The following is a 23,776-nucleotide window of genomic DNA, read 5'->3' on the forward strand; positions in this document are numbered from 1 at the left end:
ACCATGCCACTCCCCAGCTGAAAATTCTTTGATAATTTAGGATAAAGTCCAAACTCCTTAGCCCATCATCTGACCTCGTGTTTATGTCTCTTGTCTCATTTCTTACTGCTTCCTACCTCCTTTCACCCTTTCCCTCAAACCCTAGGCTCCAGCTGTCTAGAACTACACAGTGTAAAATATTTCACCAGAATATCTGGGACATGACCTGTTCCAAATTAATGATGTTTCTGGAGTTTTGATACCTTAAGTCTACAGTAGCACAATGATCTCTCAACTTGATCTCACCTCATTCTCTTCCATTCCTCTCTTATCTAACTGCAGGTTCTGGCCCATCAGTACGTTGGGCAATTTTAATGAGTTGTGGGCACCTTTCTAAACACCCCAAGTGGGAGATGAAGAGACAGCGCCCAGGGGAACAGGACCTGTTCTGGTGCAGAGCACCCGGGTTGGTGAGACGGTAGCTAGAGAGACAGGGGTGAATGGAGAGCTGGTAGAGGTTAGAGGGGGTGGTGCAGGTGAGGGGCATTTGAAGACCCCCAGTTTGGGGGAGGGGCACTAGCTGAGCCCTGGGCACAGAGCAGACAAGTAATAATGGGGGGTGTGACGCCCGCCCACCAGGTGTTGGCGCACATCAGTGGGGTCACATCAAGCAAACCTGGAGCATCCCTGGTCTACCCTATGCCCTCCCGGAATGTGTCACTGCGGCTGCAGGGCCTCCAGGAGAAAGACTCCGGACCCTACCTCTGTTCTGTGAACTTGCAAGACAGTCAAGGTACTGTTCGAGGTCACAGCAGCAAGACTTTAGAACTCAATGTGCTGGGTAAGTGAGAGGCACCCGTGGGAGTTCGGGCAGGTCTCTCCCCCAAGCGACTGAGTGTGAAGGTTGGGGGAGGGGCAAACAGAGTGACGGGGGTCCGTGTGTAGGAGCGGGGGAGGGGAGCTGCTGGCCCCCAGATGTGAGTTTTTAACCTGTCTCCCCTTCCCCAGTTCCTCCAGCTCCTCCATCCTGCCGCCTCCGGGGCATGCCCCACGTGGGGACCAACGTGACCCTGAGCTGCCAGTCCCCAAGGAGTAAGCCCGCTGCCCAATACCAGTGGGTGCGGTCGCCCCCATCCTCCCAGGTCTTCTTTGCACCTGTTTTAGGTGAGGGAACTTCCGGAGACACTGAGAGTGCGGCTGGGGTAGAGGAAAGATGACGTACCAGAGGGGCCGGGGTGCCAGGGGAGGCAATGCTGAAAAGCACTGGCGGTGTGGGGGGGGAGCTGGAGAAAGAGGCCCTGCCAGGTGCCGGCACATGCTGCACTGCAGACTTATGTTACTCAAGAGGCGCTGGGGCTAGAAGATCTGCATTCAAATAGGATGGAACATACCAGAGAGTACTGCACAGTTAAGTATAGTGTCATTACGTGGGTTAAATAAGTTAATATTTGTAAAGCACTAAGAACAGTGGATGACACATAGTAAATGCTATATAAGCATTATTATTTTGTGAAGTTTGTTTCAGTTATACATATACATGTATATATTTATGCACATATACGTATGTTACGTGAGTACTAGGCCACAGGGTAAAATATATTTCTTCTTGTTGTATGTTCAAAATGATGCATTGCTTTGTTTTTTCTTTCTAGTATATAAATTAAGGAATGAGCTAGATAATGGGTATTTGCATAACTGCAATTCAAACTATAAAAGTTATTTATCAAAACATATAAATTTCTAGAATTGGTATGTCCGCGGTTATCCCAAAACTATCGGCTCCACCCTTTGACAAGGTCCTTGATGACACCACCAAACAGTCACTCATGGTGTCTACAGCATACCTTCATGCGCTACGGCAAACTGTTCTTCAACGGAAAGGCATGACTTTTTAAATAGCTGATCACTTAAAATGTTTGGAACTGCATTATTTGGATGCTTCCAACTTTGGATTCTTGGACAAAATAGATTTCACTGTATCTGCAGTTTGCACCACTCTAGGCCATGCTGCCTCTGGGCTTTTACCCCAACTAGTGATCCATCTCTATTCTCTTCTGCCCAGTGTAGTCCCCCCTCACCCTCGCGATCCACTTCCTGAAAGCCTAAATTGACATGCCCTCCCTGTGTGTGCCTGCAGCACCATGAGCCTAACGTCCACACAACACCTGGGCCGTGGTCACAGTACTGGCGCTTTAGCAGCCTGACTCCTGCCCTGGAAGGCGGACACCTTGGCAGTAAATGGTACACTGCTGTATTTCCAGGGCCTCCCACAGGAGGCACTCTAGTATCTGCTGGTGAGTAATAAAAAGAAATGAAGTCCTTATTTCAGACCTTAGTATTTAAAGAAACCCTGTGATGAATCTGTCAGAATAGTCTGATGACAGGGAATGGGTAAGATTTCCAAATCCTCCCCCAGGTGCTTGGACTTCAGCCAACCGTTAAGCTCCACACCTCTCTCCTGTTTCCTATGGACAGTGGAATTCGAGGGCCCAGGCCCTCTACATCTACCAAGAAGGATATCGAAAAGACGCTCAAAGTTCTAAAGCAGTGGTCTTTAATTGTGGTACCTATATGCCTTTTTTAATGACTGATCAAGGCACCTTAAACCTTAGGGATTCCTGTCATTCTCAGTCTTGCATGTATTTTTTAGGCATGAAGCTTGGCTGCTGAATTTAGAATAGCCAAAGGAATATAGGTTAGTGATATTGTTTATTTTTAAATGTAAGTGGAATACTGTCTGATCATCAACATTTTCAAGGTATATTTCATAAAACCTATAGATAAGAATTGGAGTGAATCTTTCAGATTCAGGGTACATTATTCAATAAATTTTACAGCCAATTCTCATCTTACTCATCTTACTCATCTTATACTAGATTTAATATGTCCTATATCCTGTTAATTTCCCATAAACTTTCAAACATATGATGAAAAAATTTTAATGTCAGCTTTAAAATGTTCAAGAGTGCACGGATTTCAAAACTCTTTGGGGACTACATAAGCAAAAAAGTTTGATCATCATTATTCCAAAGCTGTTCTGGCCAATGTAATTGCCACTAGCTAGCCACATATGGCTATTTAAATTTAAATTAATTGAGATTAAAAATTTGGTTTCACAGTCACATTTCAAGTGTTCAATCACCACCTGTGGCCAGTGGCTACTGCACAGTGGCTGCTGGAGAGTGTAGATACGGAACACTCAAATCACCACAGAAGGTTCTATTGGACAGCACTGTCCTAGAGAACCAAGAATATGACATGGTTTGCTCCAGCCAACTCAGGTTATAATACTTTATTCCTTACAGGAAAAGTTCCTCTTCCTGTGATGGTGGACCATATCTCTTGACTTCTACGAGGTTCCTCCTACTCAGGGGTAAAGAGACAGGGAGGGCAAGAAGAAACTTTGAGCTCCTTTTGGAGGTTTGAGTGTATAGCCAAGAGAATCCTTTCATAAAATAAAGACTTCTTTAATATTCTGAATAATAACTTTTTACCTACATTGTTCAATATGGTAGCCACTAGCAGCCACATGTAGTTATTTATAATTTAAAAATTAATTAATTAAAATGAAATATAATTAAAAATTCAGTTCCTCAAGCACACTAGCCACATTCCAAAAGCTCAACAGCCACATGTGGCTGGTGGCTATCACACCAAACTGCAGCAGATACAGAACATTTCCAACATTACAGAAAGTTTTATTGAACTACACTGTTTTGTACTATGGATTTTCTAATTTTTTTTCCTTTTATATATCCTCTTAATGAAGGATCCAGAATATTTCACTCCACTCTTCAGTAGACTTCCCAAAACTCCAGGAAATAAACTCAGATGCCTGCCTGTTCATGCACAGTTTTAACATGTGCTTACTAGATCCCTTACCTCCAAAACTGAAAGCCTAAATATAAATGTATGGCTAGGAGTCTAGGGTGGTCTATTCTTTTAGGATACATATCAAGCCTTTGTCAGATTCACAAGCAGACAAAAACACTGGAACGCACAAGCTTTCGGGTGGCAATGACTTTAGAACAACAGAAATGGAAGGAGACAAATCTCACTAAATCTTACCAACTCTCTGAGTGGTATACCGTATTTCTGGAAAATCTTTCAACAATAATGCAGAAGGAAAGTCTTGTCTGCAAACACCAGAGAAGAGTCCTCAGAGATACACAGTCTTAAAATGCTTAAACAGGGACAATGGTATCTTTGGGCTCCAAGTTATCTTTGCCCTATTGGTTCTCACAGACAAATAATGACAAGTCTTGATAGCTAAAATGAAGACCACATATACTATACTGTGATTTGTCTGCTAAAGTACAATATTTCTTCCAAAGATTATGATGAATTATGATGAACAGATCTAAGCAAAGTCCCTAAAAGATTAATCATCTTGTTTGCTAGGCAGAAGACTCCCTACCACTTTTAAATTTACCTGATGGGCAACCAGCATTGATCCAGCAAAAACAAGTTTTTCAGGTCATACAATCACCTTGCATTTCAACTTGAGGGAGAGCTAAAAGTACACATCTGTTTCAAAGACATAAAGCCAAACCTCAAGAGGCAAATTTTTGGAGAACACCCAAAAATATGGGGCTTGAGAATGGGCTTTGCAGTGCATCAGATTAGCTGACTGAAGTGTGAATACAGCATCTGGCTCAGAAGTGAATGCTTCCATGAATTCCAAGTCTAGATAGGTCTTTCAACTACTACAGTATGGACTGTGCTGAGATCTCTCCCTCCTTTGCAGTTATCACACTTATTGTCTGCTTCTGTCATTCGACACTCAATCAAGTACTGCACTGCATACTATCCCCTGTGTTGTCTTGTACAGCTTTTTAGCTTTGGTTGTGTGTTTACAGACTTCAACTGCACTGTAAGCTCTCGGACTGTACATTACAGTTCTTCGTCCTAACATCTAGCAGACAGTAAACACTCAAGTATTTGGCGAATGGAGATATGAAGACAAGGTCTACAGAAAAGAACAGAAAACCACCTATTTGTTAATCTGACTCCAAAATTAGGCTGAAATTGCTAGCAGACTAAATTTCTTCTGGCAAACGAACAAAAGGCAACAAAACTTTAGAACCAAACAATAACATGTGTAGCAAGGCAGTCTCAAACACATCCATTTTATCCAGATGGCCGAACAAATACCAATAACAGGACATGTCAGACTTCAAAATGAAAGTCTTTGCAGCAATAAAAAAAAGTTTATATCTGACTTTAAGTTAAAATTCTGTGTGCTTAGAAATATACATATTCGCTTGGAGAGTATTTAAAAATAGTACTTTGGTAGCAAAATCCAAGAGTCATTAGTTCAATTTCAATATTTAAAACTTTAATACTTTCACTGTATAGATAAGAGGACTGAGGCACAGTCCAGAGACTGGAAGTGACGTGCTTTAAGGTTACTCAGGAAGGTGGTCTGCGAAGAGGCTGCGACAGGACTCAGCTTGCTGTTGCCTTCACATGATGAGGTGAAGGCTGCTACATCAATATATTGAAACTATGATTAAGGGAAAGTTTCAGGGAAAAACTGAAGTTACTATGTATCATGCTTCCTTTCAAATTTAGAAGAAATTATTTACTGGGTCTTCATAATTGAATTTTGATAGATATTTAAATACATTTGACCAGAAATGTAATTGACACACATGGTGTTCCTTCCCTGGGAGCCTCTGACATGAGTTCACACTTAAGTGAGCTACATTAGCCTATACAAGATGTGTTTCCAGGTCCATATCTTACTGCACTACTTTGTTTCTATTTTTCAAATTCTCAAGCAAAAGGATTACTTAATTTCTTTTTGCAGTTCTCATTAACACGATAAAGTGAAGGAGATTTCTGAATTACTTGTTCTAAATTGGCATTTCTGAAACTAGGATCGAAAGATTTGTTTCAGGGGTTTGGGATTCTCTGAGAATTTTCTAAGGTTGTGTTTTTATTTTCATAAATGTAATCTGGAGTACTTGGACATCCACCTCATAACTGTGTAAAGCTACTACGTGTCCTTCTATGCTTAAGATTACATTCATATTAAGCCTCCTGGAGGGACAGAGCTTAGTTTTTAATGCAGTTTTTTCAAATTGGCTTTCAAAGTCTATGTTTTGGGGTTAAAGTTTGAGTAACACTGCTCTAGATTTCTATACTTTCCAAAATTCTCCTTCTAGACTTAGTTTATTTGGTGAACTTAACAAATATGTATCCAGTGCCTACTATGTGCTAGGCACTGGAAATACTGTTGTGAATAAGAGAGACCAGAACTTGTCCTTACGGAGCTTATAATTCCAGCAGGAAAGACCTACATTGTTAATGAAGAAGTCTGGTTCCTTGGCTGAAATCAGACTTAAGGAGTAGAGCACTTAAAAAAGAAAACAAAAAACAGTTATCTACCCTCCTTGCCAACTGCTGCTGTGGATCAGAGAACCCATCACCATCATCTATATAGTCTCAAAATAGTCAAAAGAGCTTGAGGTCAATTTGATCTTATCTGTTTGGAGACAGATAAGACAATCCTCTTTTAAAAATTCTTCAGAGACACTTTATCTCCTTTCCTTGCTTTAGGTTATGTTTCTCATAACCGGACAAAGATGCAATCCAACTAAAGATCTCCTGGTTATTTGAGAAACAATTTTATAATCAGTGAGATTTATAAGTAGTGAGTTTTGGATAAGACACTGTTTCCTTTTGATTGGGAAATTTCTATGGACAAAAATCAATAAAGCTAGAAAAATTACAAATACCTAAAGTGCACTTCTAAACTCAAGAAAAGTTCATGGATAGATGCTAAACAGTACAATGCAAAAACTCTCCCCCAAATTTAACCTTGAACAGAACAACAAGTGAGATTCAGAGAACAGTGGCTACTATTAGCTACTACTTTAATCCTACCTATTAACTATCACTTTAATAACATCCTTGTTCAAAAAAGGCGGGGGGGGGGGAATGGAACCCAGAGGTACGTGTTATCAGGTAAACCAATTTAATTTTGTAATTGAGAAATGGGTGTCAAATTCCCTGAACAACAGTTAATAGGTTTGAAATATCTTGGTCTCTGGACCAAATTTTCTAAGCAACAATGTCCTCAGATGAACACTATTTGAGCCAAGATCTCTGGAACTTTGGAGCAATGTCCTTTTCTAGTGTGAGCATGATAGTTCTTACTGGGTTTCTACCCCCCAAGGAGTTCCCCAAAAAGTGTCATCCCTGCCAGAAGCACACAGATACTATAACTCTGAACAAGAAGGAGTTCCGTGAAAACTGGGAGCAAGAATCCTACCAGAATCTTTTAGCAGACACTGTGAAGAGGGAACCAGCTTACCTAAAAAACAACTCCGTATCTGCCAAGACTACAAATCTGAACTCCTAGATTAAAAGTCAGTAGCAAGAGCAAAACGATAACCCGGCTGGAGGTGAAATTTCTAGCCTAAATTAAGCCTCTGTATTTAAACATTCAGGTACACAAGGATGGCCAAATGCACAGTGAGAACTTTACTTGTCACCGCAGCCGGCACAACAGCTAAAGCAGGGGAAAACGGGCTTTCAAGGAGTTTAGTCAGAAACATAGCAGGGCCTCAAACCAACCTAACTCTGCAGGCATCACACTCCAAATTCCAGACCAACTACCAGCCAGGCTAACTGTGTGCTCCTAACTCCACGAAAGCAATACACTATCTGGCTACAACCGAGCCTTTCCCATTCTCCAAAGCATCTCAAGACTTGGTCGCCCTTCGAGTTAGAAGCAAGCTCAAGTCGGAAACAAGACGACTGACACAAAGGCCATCGTCCGAAGGCGCCTTTCGTACGGCTCTGCCCCTGCCACTCACTTGAAAATTCCTAAACTGGGGGCTCAGCGGCCCCGCTCTTCTACCCTTGCTCCATCCCGCCCCGGCCGGTAAGCCTCTGCCTAGGAGCCCCCGGCCTAGAACAAAGCGAGGGGCCCCGGCGGTGGGGGCGAGAGGCGCGGGCAGCACGGGGACCGCCGCCCGCCGCACAATGAGAAACTACCAACTTCAGAGCGCAAGAACATCCTCAATTGGCAAGAAAGAGGGGCGGCGGCAGGCACGCCCAACTTCAAACTCAGGAAACCTACGGGCTGGCGGCCATCTGGAAAAAAGCCCCCTTCCCAGGGAGAGAAGAAAAAGGCGGAGGAGATGCGAATCGCCCACCGGGCCCCGGAGGGGAGCCCTGCGCTCAGACCGGCCCCCGCCCCCGAGGCCCGCTTCCCCGCCTTCTCTCTGCCTCTGGTTCGCTGCCCCAGGCCGGGCGGCCGGTTACCTTGATGCGCTCCCGGCACTGGGACGGGGTCCGCTCGTAGCCCAGCTCTGCCAGGGCCCGGGACACGCGCTCGTACATGGCTGGCCCGGGGGCCTTGCTGCCGAACACCGTGCCGGCTCCCTCCAGCTGCTGGTACCGCGCCTCCACCAGCCGCTCGTTGCCCCACACTGCGATGAGCGCGTTCGTCTCGGCCGGCGTCCACGACATGCCTCGGCAGGCGGCGGCGGCGGCTGCCGCAGCCCCGCCACCGCCGCCACCAGGGGAGAAGGAGACCGAGGACGAGGCGGCGCTGCGGCCCCCCAGCCCCAGCCCGAGACCCCCGGACGCCGCTGCCCCCGAGCCCGCCGCACTGCCCGGCCCGAGCGGGGAGGCACCCCGAGGCGTGGAAGGGTCGGAGAGCGATGGATTTCCGTCGCTTAGGCCACCAGGAGAAGCCGGGGAGAGCACCTCCATCTTCGGGATTTTTAGCGGCGAGTTGGCGGGCAGCTCCGAGCCACAGGGCGCAGCCATCTTCCAAGCGGCCGCCGCTGCACCGCCCGGAAGTGACGCGCCCGCGCATCCGGCCTCCGCGGACTCCGGGGCTGCCCTCGGGCCTGGCTCTCCAGCGGGCGGACGGGTGCGGGCTCTGGCGGCCCCACGGAGGCCGCTTGCCGCCCCAGGCCTCTCACCGCGAGCCCGGCCGCGCCGCCCGCTCCTCTCCCGGGGCGAGGGGCGGCGGTGAGGCGCGCCGAAGCCCCGAGCCGAAGAGTAGGGTGGGGGCATGAGGGCGCTGGTGTGAGGAACCGATTGAAGCCTTCCCACTTCCTCTCCAATCTCAGCCCCTGGGAGGAGGGGTGAGGCCCGCGAGGGGGCCCAGAGTTAAGGAGGACTTGACCATTTCGCTCGCTCGCTCGCCTCTCCCTCCGCTCTGCCGCTCCCCACTCGGAACTGGCCTCGGGGTGCAGAGGCTGACGTCCAGGGCGGAGGCTGGGGAGCCCTGCGCAGGGCACAGCTAGGAAGGCGCCGAGGCTGCAGGGGGAGGGTTTCTGGGGAAGATTTTAAAAAGCATTTGGGGACCAGGGTTAGAGTTCCTGCGGCGTAGCTTTTCAAGAAATCCAAGCGCATTATTTGAAGAGCAACTCTGATTCCAGTTCTGATCTATTTTCTAGTTAATCTGGGTGGGTGTGACGATTTGTAGAATAGTTAGATGTCTTTATTGCGCTTGCACGGTTTGTCTACAACTTAAATAGGTAGGAACTCCCGAGCTCAGCAGAAAAGTTACTTTACAATACCATTATCCATCCGCCCTAATTTGGAAGTTGCATGTTTTTGCCACAGTGTTTCATGCTCTCAAGTGTAAGGAGGCTAAAAAGAAAACTGTCAATTATGACAGCTGTTGTGACCTCCGGTAATTAGTGGTAAGCGCGCTTGGACCTCCATAACATGCTGCAGTTTAATGAACATTAACACCCCAAGTCCAATACATCACTGTAAGGTATTTCAATATTCTTCAAAGCCAAAAATCTAATTGTTTATCTTGGAGCTTTAACTTGAAGGCCCCAGCTGATTTTTTTGTTCAAATATGAATAAGCTATGCAGTGTTTTTTTAAATAGCAAATATATTTTAGGTTTTTTTTTTTAAAATAGAGCTAAGGTCAGCTACATTTTAAACTCAGAATCACTCCAGAGAATGACATGGTTGTCATTGGAAAGCCAAAGGAATAAGCAATAGGGTTGAAGTAGAGGAGATAATTGTCTCCGTATGTCATATTAAAATGTCACTGTAGTTTATGTTAGCAATATGAAGAAACAAAGAAATTCCAACATTTATGCTATCTCTTCCTCTTTTTCTAAGAAAAATATATAGTATATGTATAACTGATTCACTTTGCTGTACACCTAAAACTAACACAACAGTGTAAAGCAACTATACTCCAATAAAAATTTAAAAAATAAATATTTCACATCCTTCCAAAAATAAATAACTAAATAAAAGATATAGTCTAGCACCTCAGTTAAGTGTATGAAATCTAGAGTCAGAATACCTGGCTTCAAATTCCAATTCTGCAACCTCAGCCAACTTATGTGCCTAACCTCTCAGGGCCTTGGTTTCTTCATCTGTAAAATGAGGATGACCTCACAGTATTGTCATGAGAATAAATGTGTTAATACAGATAAAACCCTTAGAATGGTGCCTGGTTCACATAAACATGTATGAGCATTAGCTCATCTCACTTTGTGAGTGTCACACACTCACAAAGTGAGTGTCATCTCACTTTGCCTGTACTCTCATTAATAGAATCTTACCTTTGTCGCTTTCTCTCCACTTCTGGTTCAGTGTTCTCATTTCCAATTCTCTTAAGGGCTCTAGTGGAAGCTCAAACACCTATCAAAGCAAAATTCACTATCATTCAGCCCAACAGTAAGTTTTTTAATGTCATAAGGTGTATGAACGGGAGTGACATGCCTAGAATCATAATGAAATCAGAAACTGCAAGGAGTTTTAAAATCATTGCTTCTCCCGCTCTCATTTTACCACAAGCCTGAAAAAAAAAAATCCTCCCTCCTTCTACTGTTAATTCTGGATGATTCTCAAATCAACTCTGACTCATTCAGGAAGCCTTCCTAGATGAAGTGGGTTGACTGAGAAGTCTCCCTTCCCACAAACTTCTGTTTCTAGACATTATTTCTATATACCCCACCTTTATTCCCACACCCATCAGTCTATCCAATGAGAAAATCTTGTATCAAAAATAAAATTTCTGGGCTTCCCTGGTGGCGCAGTGGTTGAGAGTCCGCCTGCCGATGCAGGGGACATGGGTTCGTGCCCCGGTCTGGGAGGATCCCACATGCCGCGGAGCGGCTGGGTCTGTGAGCCATGGCCACTGAGCCTGCGCGTCTGGAACCTGTGCTCCGCAACGGGAGAGGCCACAAAAGTGAGAGGCCCAGGTACCACAAAAAAAATAAATAAATAAAAATAAAAAAAAATAAAATTTCTGGGCTTCCCTGGTGGCGCAGTGGTTGAGAATCCGCCTGCCAGTGCAGGGGACAAGGGTTCGAACCCTGGTCCGGGAAGATCCCACATGCTGCCGAGCAACTAAGCCCGCGAGCCACAACTACTGAGCCTGCGTGCCACAACTACTGAAGCCCACGCGCCTAGAGCCCGTGCTCCGCGACAAGAGAAGCCACTGCAATGAGAAGCCCGCGCACCACAACGAAGAGTAGCCCCCGCTCGCCGCAACTAGAGAAAGCCCGTGCGCAGCAACGAAAACCCAACGCAGCCAAAAATAAATATATTAAAAAATATTTTAAAAATAAAATAATAAAATTTCCGTTAACACCCTGAAGTTCAAACGAAGCCAATAATGTAAAAGCTATTAATATGTGTTCCATAGTACAGAGGCACTGCTATATAGTCCACCAGGACCATGTGATCATCGTGTTGGCTTCCTGTGGCCGCTCCTGGGTTCCAGAAGTTGTGCGATATACTTGTTCAAGACTTCATGGTTTAATCAGGACTTATGGAATGAGTCCTGATTGAAGTAATATGCTACACCTTTTATTGTGGATCTAAATGGTAGTCATAAGTAGATAAAATCTTATTTGAGAGATAATATATGAAACGTCTCAAAAGTATAATAATGGGCCAAAGAGTGCACAACAATACAAATCTTCCACCTGTAAATATACGCTACTCCCTTTAACCGTATCACCCCTTATCCGTTTCCTCCACAATCTGAGTCAAGTGTTTGTTTTCCCAGCTTTTCTATGAAGCCTTCCCTAATCTGTTGGACAGAAGTCCTCCATCTAATACCCATTCACACGACTTAGCACTTCACATTAATGTTCTCTGTTTCAGAAGCTTAGTTAATTCTGTTGCATACTCTCTTGCTGTGTTTTATGACTGTCAGTGTGTTTGTTGCTTTATCTTTTTGCCCTTCAAATTCCATATCAAGTCCCGTTACCTGTACCTCTAAACTATTTCCTAAATCTGACTACTTCTCAACCCTGGTCCAAGCCTCCATCATGTCTCTACTGGACAACTGGACTTCCCACTTGCATACTTGCCTGCTTACACAGTAGCCAGAGTGAACTTGGTATTTTAAAACTTTTTTCTTGTGGAATATAACGTGCATATAGGGGAGTACATAAAACATACGTGTACAACTACTATATGAATTATGAAACAAATACTATATAACCACCACCCAATACAGGAAATAGAATATAGCCAGCACATTAGAAGCCCTACCTTACAATCCCTTCCCAATGTTAACCCCTATCTCCCTCATAAAGTCACTATCCTGACTTGCCTTTCTTTATAGTTTTATCACTTGATGATACATCGCTAAAAGTTTTCCCTGGTTTTGAATTTTTTGGAAATGAAATCACATGTATTCTGTGTCTGGCTTCTTTCATTCAATATTATGTTTTTAACTAAGATTCATCTATTCTCTATGAGGCTGCAGTTTATTCATTTTTGTTGCTGTAAAATAATCTGTTTTATGAACATATCACATTTTATTTATCCATCCTACTGTTGAATCTTTGGGTTGTCTCTAAATTAGGATGTTATGAATAACGCTGCTACAAACATTCTTGTACATGTCTCCCAGTGCATATGTGCAAGTACTTCTGTAGAGTATATGCCTCCCCCTCCCTTCTTTCCTTCCTCCTTTCCATGTGGATACACAATTACTCCAACTCCATTTACTGAAAAGACCATCCTTTCCTTTCTTTTTTTGCAATGCCAAAAAAAGGCATTTATGTCTCTTTGACATAAATCAAGTGTCCATATGTGCATGGGTCTATTTCTGGGCTCTTCTGTTACATTGGTCCATGTATCCATTTTTCTATTTGTGTTCCTTGTGGCAATATCACACTGCCTTAATAGTGGGTCACACTGGCTTTATGATAAGTCTATATCAAGTACAGAAAGTCCCTCCTCCTCTTTCTTTCTTCCTCCTCCTTCTTCAAGAGTGGCTTGCTATTCTTAATCCTTCACATTTCCATATACATTTTAGAATTAGCTTGTCAAATTCTACAGAAAAAGCTGTGGGTATTTTGATTGCTATTGCATTGAAACTATGGACCAATTTGAGAAAAACTGACATCTTTATAGTAATTGGTCTTACAATCCTGGAAAATAGTATATCCATTTATTTAGTCTTTAGTTTCTCTCAAAAAATGTTTGTAGTTTTCTGCATAAAGGTCTTACACATTTTTTTGTTGGATTTATTCCTAGGTAGTTGGTATTTTTAAAACACTCTTGTAAATGGTATTATGTTTTCATATTTTATTTTCTAATTGTTTTTGCTGGTATATAATAATGCGATCGATGCTTGAATGCTGATTTTGCATCTAAATAATCCTGACAGATTGGTCTTTTAAAATTGTAAATCATTGTGTATCATTCCCTCGTTAAAAACCCACCAATGGCTTCTGTAAAATATATAATCCAAACTGTAAAAATATAATCCAAACTCTTTGTCATGAGTGTGGTGATTTAAGAACATATCCACACATTATGTGATGCTCTTCCAATAAGAAGAATTTATGTTCCTTCCCCTTGGACCTGGGTGAATCTTTGTGACTACCTCAATGAACCAAATGTGGTGGGAGTGACATTGTGTGACTTCAAAGCTAGGTTTGGAAATACCCTGAAGCTTCTTCCAGTTTCTGTTGATATACTTGCTCTCAAAACCTTTAGCCACCATGTACAAAATTGGGCTACCCTAAGTCCATGTGGAGATACCAGAGAGAGAGAGAGTGTGCGCCCAGGAGCCAGGAATGTTCCATCCTCCAGTTATTTGTCTAAACAGCCCAGGCTCTCGACAGGGGGAAGAAGAAGCTTTGAGATGACCCCAGCCCGAGCCACCACCTGACTGCAACCACACAAGACCCTTAGCAAGGGCCGCCTAGCTCACCCCAGGCACCCCCAGCTTCATGAGCATGGTTCACGATTGTTGTTGTTCTGTGCTATGCAGCAGTTGGTAACTGGAGCACTGACCTACAAGACCCGTTTACTCTAAGCTCAGCCTACCTACCACACCAACTTCATCTCCCATCTCAGATACATTCCAACTGCACTGGCCTTGTATCTGTCCTATCAAGTAAGTCAAGCTTATTTCTGTTTGGGGGCCCTTGGACTTGTCATATATCCTTATCTTGGAGCACTCTTATCTTAGCTCTTCAAGTGACAGCCTCTTTCTCATAAGTCATCTCCTCAAATGTCACCTCCCCAGAGACGCCTTTACTGCATCTCTATCACATTACCATCTTATTTTATTGACACACATTTTCTGAAATCATTTATTTATGCAAATTAAGTTTTTTCATATGTTTATTGTCTGCCACCCCCCTCTAGAATGTAGGCTGTTTGAAGCCAAGGATTTTGTCCATTTTGTTCCCTCTACTAGATCCAGCACTTAGAATAGTCCAGGCATGCTTTCATCATCAACCAAGATGCAGCAGTAGGGACTAGATATACCCTCCTCCCTTGAATAACTAGAAAACCAGACAAAATATATGAAACAGTGGTATTCAAGACAAAGGACATCAGAAAACAAAGAAGAATGAACCTAAGAGATAGGAAACAAGGTGATTGTGGTGATGGTTTCACAGGTACATGCATACATTAGAGATTATCAAATTGTACACTTAACTATGTACAGTTCATTGTATGTTAATTATATCTCAGTAAAGTTGTTATAAAAAAACATAGTTCCAGGCAAATAGTAGACACTCAATAAACATTTGTTGACTGTTGATTTTCTTGGACTGTGATTTCTTAGTGGTTAGCGATTGACTCTTCTATACATATTTAGGTAATACCCAGCAAAGTACTATGTGAATACCAAATATTCAAATGATGTTTTATGAATACTATCATGGCACATTTATTACATAGCCATTATATTAATGTTATTTAAACGGGACTAAAGTTATTTTTCTTGACAAAGTGTTAAACTTTATTAACAATCGAAGAAATACAAATTAAAAAAACGAAATATTGTTTTTAACCTTTCAATTTGCAAAGAGCTTTAAATGATAGCATAAGCATGAGTTATTTTTGTATTCAGAAGAAAAAAGAAAGCTATTTCCATTTCTAAAGCATTTTATAATACCTACTTAAGAGACTGGGGAAATAGATGCTTTCTCTGTACTGCTAATCAGAATATAAACTGGGAGAAATTTCCTGTAGAACAATTTTAATAAATAACAAAATCTTCAAAAAACATAAGAACTCCTTGATCTAGCTATTCCACTTCTAGAAATGTATACTGAGAAAATAAGATTGCACACAAAGATTCAGTTACAAGATGGTTCACCTCTACACCGTGTGCAATACCAACAATTAGAATGGATCTATAAACCCAGCAGTAAGATACCAGTTAAATGAACACTGCTATATTCATTCCATGAAATATTATTCTGACAAGAAAAATGATGTAGTAAATGAATTAACTTCGAGAGATGTTTACACTATTTTTTGTTAATCAAGAATAATAGACTGCTCTTTTTGTGGCACCTTGGAGGCAGTCGGCTGCTTCAGGATGAAGCTGAACATCTCTTTCCCGGCCACTGACTGCCGGAAGCTCATTGAAGTGGATGATGAACGAAAACTTCATACCTTTTATGAGAAGCATATGGCCACGGAAGTTGCTGCTGACGCTCTGGGTGAAGAATGGAAGGGTTATGTGGTCCGAATCAGTGGGGGGAACGACAAACAAGCTTCCCCCACGAAGCAGTGTGTCTTGACCAATGGCCGAGTCTGCCTGCCACTGAATAAGGGGCATTCCTGTTACAGACCGAGGAGGACTGGAGAAAGAAAGCACAAATCTGTACGGGGTTGCATTGTGGATGCCAATCTGAGTGTTCTCAATTTGGTCAGCGTAAAAAAAGGGGAGAAGGATATTCTTGGACTCACTGATACTACTGTGCCTCGTCGCCTGGGGCCCAAAAGAACTTGGAGAATCTGCAAACTTTTCAATCTCTCTAAAGAGCATGATGTCCATCCGTACGTTTTGAGAAAGCCCCTAAACAAAGGTAAGAAACCTAGGACCAAAGCACCTAAAATTCAGCGTCTTGTTACTCCACGTGTTCTGCAACATAAACATAGGTGTATTGCTCTGAAGAAACAGCATACTAAGAAGAATAAGGAAGAGGCTACAGAATATGCTAAACTTTTGGCCTAAAGAATGAAGGAGCCCAAAGAAAAACGCCAGGAACAGATTGTCGTGAGACAGAGGCTGTCCGCCCTGAGAGCTTCTACTTCTAAGTCTGAGTCCAGTCAAAAACGAGATGCTCTGGGCTTCCCTGGTGGCGCAGTGGTTGAGAGTCCGCCTGCCGATGCAGGGGACACGGGTTCATGCCCCGGTCCGAGAAGATCCCACATGCCGCGGAGCGGCTGGGCCCGGGAGCCATGGCCGCTGAGCCTGCGCGTCCGGAGCCTGTGCTCCGCAACGGGAGAGGCCACAGCAGTGAGAGGCCCGCGTACCGAAAAAACAAACAAACAAAAAAAGACAAATGATCTGAATGGACACTTCACTACAGAAGATATATGGATGGAAATACGTATATTAAAATATGCTTAATGTCATATGTTATTGAGGAATTGCAAATTGAAACAACAATGACATACTACCACACAACTATTAAAATGGCTAAAATCTAAAACACTGACAAGGTCAAATGCTGACAAGGCTGTGGGGCAACAGGAACTCTGACTCATTGCTGGTGGGAATGCAAAATGGTTCAACCACTTACAAAGCTAAACATAGTCTTACCACACAATCCAGCAATAGTGCTTATGTCCACACAAAAACCTGCAAATGAATGTTTATAATAGCTTTATTCATAATTGTCAAAAACAGGAAGCACCCAGAAAGTCCTTCGACAGGTTAATGGAAAAACAAACTGTGGTACATCCATGCAATGGAATACTATTCAACGAATAAAGGCCATGAAAAGGCATGGAGGAATGCATATTGCTAAGTGAGAGAAGCCAATCAGAAAGGCTACATACTGTGTGATTCCAACTATATGATATTTTGGAAAAGGAAAAACTATGGAAGCAGTAAAAAAAAAAAATCAGTGGCAGCCAGAGGTTGGGCGGGAAGGGAAGGAGGAAGAATACATAGAGCAGGGGGGATTTTTAGGGCAGTGAAACGATTCTGTATGATACTGACATACACACATGCATACGTGACATTATACATTTGTCAATACCCATACAACTCTACAGCACAAAGAACCAATTCTAATGTAAACTACGGAGTTTAGTGAAATAATATATCAGTAGTATTAGTTCCAAGTCATCATTATCTCTTGCCTAGATTATTTAGAGAACTGCTTAAGTGGTCTTCCTGCTTCCATCCAGTTACCTCTCTGACCTCATCTCCTATTGCTGCTCCCAGCTCCGGTCACACCAGCCTTATTCCTGTTTCTTGAATATACAAAGCATGTGGATGAACTTCTATTTTTGTTTGAATGTTTTTTTGAATTTTATTGTATTCATTTTTTTATACAGCAGGTTCTTATTAGTTATCTATTTTATACATATTAGTGTGTATATGTCAATCCCAATCTCCCAGTTCATCCCCCCGCCTTTCCCCCCTTGGTGTCCATATGTTTGTTCTCTACATCTATGTCACTGTTTCTGCCTTGCAAACCAGTTCATCTGTACCATTTTTCTAGATTCCACATATATGCATTAATATACGATATTTGTTTTTCTCTTTCTGACTTACTTCACTCTGTATGACAGTCTCTAGATCCATCCATATCTCTAAAAATTACCCAATTTTGTTCCTCTTTATGGCTGAGTAATAGTCCATTGTATATATGTACCACATCTTCTTTATCCATTTGTCTGTCGATGGGCATTTAGGTTGCTTCCATGACCTGGCTATTTTAAGCAGTGCTGCAATGAACATTGGGGTGCATGTGTCTTTTTGAATTATGGTTTTCTCTGGGTATAAGCCTAGTAGTGGGATTGCTGGGTCATATGGTAATTCTATTTTTAGTTATTTAAGGAACCTCCATACTGTTCTCCATAGTGGCTGTATCAATTTACATTCCCACCAACAGTGCAGGAGAGTTCCCTTTTCTCCACACCCTCTCCAGCATTTGCTGTTTGTAGATTTTCTGATGATGCCCATTCTAACTGGTGTGAGGTGATACCTCATTGTAGTTTTGATTTGCATTTCTCTAATAATTAGTGATGTTGAGCATCTTTTCATGTGCTTCTTAGCCATCTGTATGTCTTCTTTGGAGAAATGTCTGTTTAGGTCTTCTGCCCATTTTTGGATTGGGTTGTTTGTTTTTTTAATATTGAGCTGCATGAGCTGTTTATATATTTTGGAGATCAATCCTTTGTCCATTGATTCATTTGCAAATATTTTTTCCCATTCTGAGGGTTGTCTTTTCATCTTGTTTCTAGTTTCCTTTGCTTTGCAAAAGGTTTTAAGTTTCATTAGGTCCCATTTGTTTATTTTTGTTTTTATTTCCATTACTCTAGGAGGTGGATCAAAAAAGATCTTGCTGTGATTTATGTCAAAGAGTGTTCTTCCTATGTTTTCCACTCAGAGTTTTACAGTGTCCAGTCTTATATTTAGGCCCCTAATCCATTTTGAGTTTATTTTTGTGTATGGTGTTAGGGAGTGTTCTAATTTCGTTCTTTTACATGTAGCTGTCCAGTTTTCCCAGCACAACTTATTGAAGAGACTGTCTTTTATCCATTGTATATCCTTGCCTCCTTTGTTGTAGATTAGTTGAGCATAGGTGTGTAGTTTTATCTCTGGGCTATCTATCCTGTTCCATTGATCTATATTTCTGTTTTTGTGCCAGTACCATATTGTCTTGATTACTGTAGCTTTGTAATATAGTCTGAAGTCAGGGAGTCTGATTCCTCCAGCTCCATTTTTTTCCCTCAAGACTGCTTTGGCTATTTGGGGTCTTTTGTGTCTCCATACAATTTTTAAGATTTTTTGTTCTAGTTCTGTAAAAAATGCCATTGGTAATTTGATAGTGATTGCATTGAATCTGTAGATTGCTTTGGGTAGTACACTCATTTTCACAATATTGATTCTTCCCATCCAAGAACATGGTATATCTCTCCATCTGTTGGTATATCTCTCCATCTGTTGCTTTCATCTTTAATTTCTTTCATAGCGTCTTATAGTTTTCTGCATACAGGTCTTTTGTCTCCTTAGGTAGGTTTATTCCTAGGTATTTTATTCTTTTTGTTGCAATGGTAAATGGGAGTGCTTCCTTAATTTCTCTTTCAGATTTTTCATCATTAGTGTATAGGAATGCAAGAGATTTCTGTGCATTAATTTTGTAACCTGCAACTTTACCAAATTCATTGATTAGCTCTACTAATTTTCTGGTGACATCTTTAGGATTCTCTATGTATAGTATCATGTCATTCTCCATGTATAGTAAAACAGTGACAGTTTTACTTCTTCTTTTCCAATTTGTATTCCTTTTATTTCTTTTTCTTCTCTGATTGCCGTGGCTAGGACTTCCAAAAGTATGTTGAATAATAGTGGCGAGAGTGGACATCCTTGTCTTGTTCCTGAACTTAAAGGAAATGCTTTCAGTTTTTCACCATTGAGAATGATGTTTGCGGTGGGTTTGTCATATATGGCCATTATTATGTAGAGGTAGTTTCCCTCTATGACCACTTTCTGGAGAGTTTTTATTGTAAATGGGTGTTGAATTTTGTCAAAAGCTTTTTCTGCATCTATTGAGATGATCATATGTTTTTGTTTTTGTTTTTTTGCGGTACGCGGGCCTCTCACTGCCACGGCCTCTCCCGATGCGGAGCACAGGCTCCGGACGCGCAGGCCCAGTGGCCATGGCTCATGGGCCCAGCCGCTCTGCGGCACGCGGGATCCCCCCGGACCGGGGCACGAACCCACGTCCCCCGCATCGGCAGGCAGACTCCCAACCACTGCGCCACCAGGGAAGCCCTGTATTTTTTTTAAAATAAATTTATTTATTTATTTTTGGCTGCATTGGGTCTTCGCTGCTGCTCGCAGGCTTTCCTCTAGTTGCTGCAAGTGGGAGGCTACTCTTCGTTTGTGGTACACAGGCTTCTCATTGCGGTGGCTTCTCTTGTTGTGGAGCATGGGCTCTAGGCACACAGGCTTCAGTAGTTGTAGCACACGGGCTCAGTAGTTGTGGCTCGAGGGCTCTAGAGCACAGGCTCAATAGTTGTGGGGCACGGGCTTAGTTGCTCTGAGGCACGTGGGATCTTCCCGGATCAGGGTTCAAACCCTTGTCTCCTGCATTGGCAGGCACATTCTTAACCACTGCGCCACCAGGGAAGCCCGATCATATGGTTTTTATTCTTCAATTTGTTAATATGGTGTATCATATTAATTGAATTGCATAAATTGAAGAATCCTTGCATCCCTGGGATAAATCCCACTTGATCATGGTGTATCATCCTTTTAATGCGTTGTTGGATTCTGTTTGCTAGTATTTTGTTGAGGATTTTTGCATCTATATTCATCAGTGATATTGGTCTGTAATTTTCTTTTTTTGTAGTATCTTTGTCTGGTATTGGTATCAGGGTGATGGTGGCCTCATAGATTTAGTTTGGGAGTGTTCCCTCCTCTGCAATTTTTTGGAAGAGTTTGAGAAAGATGGGTGTTAGCTTTTCTCTAAATGTTTGATAGAATTCACCTGTGAAGTCATCTGGTCCTGGACTTTTGTTTGTTGGAAGATTTTAAATTACAGTTTCAATTTCATTACTTGTGATTGGTCTGTTCATATTTTCTGTTTCTTCCTGGTTCAGTCTTGGAAGTTTATACCAATTTGTCTATTTCTTTCAGGTTGTCCTTTTTTTTTTTTTTTTCCTTTTTTTGCGGTACGCGGGCCTCTCGCTGTTGTGGCCTCTCCCGTTGTGGAGCACAGGCTCCGGACGCGCAGGCTCAGCGGCCGTAGCTCACAGGCCTAGCCGCTCCGCGGTATGTGGGATCTTCCCGGACCGGGGCATGAACCCGTGTCCCCTGCATTGGTAGGTGGACTCTCAACCACTGCGCCACCAGGGAAGCCCACGTTGTCCATTTTGTTGGCATACAGTTGCTTGTAGTAGTCTCTTAGGATGCTTTGTATTTCTGTGGTGTCCATTGTAACTTCTCCTTTTTCATTTCTAATTTTATTGATTTCAGTCCTCTTCCTCTTTTTCTTGATGAGTCTGGCTAAAGTTTTATCAATTTTGTTTATTCTCAAAGAACCAGCTTTTAATTTTATTGATCTTTGCTATTGTTTTCTTTGTATCTATTTCATTTATTTCTGCTCTGATCTTTATGATTTCTTTCCTTCTACTAACTTTGGGTTTTGTTTGTTCTCTTTTCTCTAGCTCCTTTAGGTTTAAGGTTAGATTGTTTATTTGAGATTTTTCTTGTTTCTTGAGGTAGGCTTGTACTGCTATAAACTTCCCTCTTAGAACTGCTTTTGCTGCATCCCATAGGTTTGGATCGTCGTGTTTTCATTATAATTTGTCTGTAGGTATTTTTTGATTTCCTCTTCAATTTCTTCAGTGATCTGTTGGTTATTTAGTAATGTATTGTTTAGCCTCCATGTGTTTGTGTTTTTTACATTTTTTCCCCAGTAATTGATTTCTAATCTCATAGCATTGTGGTCAGAAAAGATGCTAGATATGATTTCAATTTTCTTAAATTTACTGAGGCTTGATTTGTGACACAAGAAGTGATCTATCCTGGAGAATGTTCTGTGCGCACTTGAGAAGAAAGTGTAATCTGCTGTTTTTGGATGGAATGTCCTATAAATATCAATTAAATCTATCTGGTCTATTGTGTCATTTAAAGCTTCTGTTTCCTTATTTTTTTCATTTTGGATGATCTGTCCATTGGTGTAAGTGAGGTGTTAAAGTCCCCCACTATTATTATGTTACTGTCGATTACCTCTTTTATAGCTGTTAGCAGTTGCCCTATGTATTGAGGTGTTCCTATGTTGGGTACATATATATTTATAATTGTTATATCTTCTTCTTGGATTGATCCCTTGATCATTATGTAGTGTCCTTCCTTGTCTATTGTAACATTCTTTATGTTAAAGCCTATTTTATCTGATATGAGTATTGCTACTCCAACTTTCTCTTGATTTCCATTTGCATGGAATATCTTTTTCCATCCCCTCACTTTCAGTCTGTATGTGTCGCTAGGTCTGAAGTTGGTCTCTTGTAGACAGCATATATATATAGGTCTTGTTTTTGTATCCATTCAGCGAGCCTGTGTCTTTTGGTTGGAGAATTTAATCCATTCATGTTAAAAGTAATTATCAATATGTATGTTCCTATTACCATTTTCTTAATTTTATGGGTTTATTTTGTAGGCCCTTTTCTTCTCTTGTGTTTCCCACTTAGAGAAGTTCCTTTAGCATTTGTTGTAGAGCTGGTTTGGTGGTGCTGAATTCTCTTAGCTTTTGCTTGTCTGTAAAGCTTTTGATTTCTACATCACATCTGAATGAAATCCTTGCCAGGTAGCGTAATCTTCATTGTAGGTTCTTCCCTTTCATCACTTTAAATATATCATGCCACTCCCTTCTGGCTTGTAGAGTTTCTGCTGAGAAATCAGCTGTTAACCTTATGGGAGTTCTCTTGTATGTTATTTGTCGTTTTTCCCTTGTTGCTTACAATAATTTTTCTTTGTCTTTAATTTTTGTCGATTTGATTACTATGTCTCTTGGCGTGTTTCTCCTTGGGTTTATCCTGCCTGGGTCTCTCTGTACTTCCTGGACTTGGGTGGCTATTTCCTTTCCCATGTTAGGGAAGTTTTCGACTATAATCTCTTCAAATATTTTCTCAGGTCCTTTCTCTCTCTCTCTCTCCTCTGTCTGGGACCCCTATAAATGCAAATGTTGCTGCATTTAATGTTGTCCCAGAGGTCTCTTAGGCTGCCTTCATTTCTTTTCATTCTTTTTTCTTTATTCTGTTCCGTGGCAGTGAATTCCACCATTCTGTCTTCCAGGTCACTTATCGTTCTTCTGCCTCAGTTATTCTGCTATTGATTCCTTCTAGTGTATTTTTCATTTCAGTTATTGTATTGTTCATGTCTATTTGTTTGTTCTTTAATTCTAGTAGGTCTTTGTTAAACATTTCTTGCATCTTCTCGATCTTTGCCTCCATTCGTTTTCTGAGGTCCTGGATCATCTTCACTATCATTATTCTGAATTATTTTTCTGGAAGGTTGCCTATCTCCGCTTCATTTCGTTGTTTTTCTGGGGTTTTATCTTGTTCCTTCATCTGGTACAAAGTCTCTGCCTTTTCATTTTGTCTGTCTTTCTGTGAATGTGGTTTCCCTTCCACAGGCTGCAGAATTGTAGTTCTTCTTGCTTCTGCTGTCTGCCCTCTGGTGGATGAGGCTATCTAAGAGGTTTGTGCAAGCTTCCTGATGGGAGGGACTGGTGTGGATGAGCTTCTTATGTTGGCAATATTCTGCATATTACCACACATTGAAGCCATGAGAGAAACTCATTCTTGAGGACACAAACGTTTGCATTTGGA

General features: G+C 42.0%; 2 protein-coding genes across 7 annotated transcripts in view; one reads left to right on the forward strand and one right to left on the reverse strand.

The window, feature by feature from the left end:
- MSANTD2 (Myb/SANT DNA binding domain containing 2) overlaps positions 1 to 9,134 on the reverse strand; it is a 28,694-nt gene extending 19,560 nt beyond the window's left edge. For 3 of the 6 annotated variants that reach the window (XR_011377638.1, XM_030840097.2, XM_060304229.1), the window contains exon 1: positions 8,257 to 9,134. Coding sequence is in view for 5 of the 6 variants with exons in the window: in XM_030840097.2 (XP_030695957.1) it covers positions 8,257 to 9,018 (762 nt within the window). In the remaining variant the exon portion in view is untranslated. The remainder of the gene's footprint in view (positions 1 to 8,256) is intronic. The other 3 variants (XM_030840070.3, XM_030840060.3, XM_060304230.2) reach the window with 3 other exon arrangements.
- Positions 9,135 to 15,791: 6,657 nt separating this feature from the next.
- LOC115841473 (small ribosomal subunit protein eS6-like) lies at positions 15,792 to 16,433 on the forward strand. Its single transcript, XM_060304502.1, has one exon. The coding sequence runs from the start codon at positions 15,792 to 15,794 to the stop codon at positions 16,431 to 16,433; it is 642 nt and encodes a 213-aa protein (XP_060160485.1).
- Positions 16,434 to 23,776: the final 7,343 nt, after the last annotated feature.

This window comes from Globicephala melas, chromosome 8 (genome assembly GCF_963455315.2).
Source record: "Globicephala melas chromosome 8, mGloMel1.2, whole genome shotgun sequence".
Classification (NCBI taxonomy): domain Eukaryota; kingdom Metazoa; phylum Chordata; class Mammalia; order Artiodactyla; family Delphinidae; genus Globicephala; species Globicephala melas.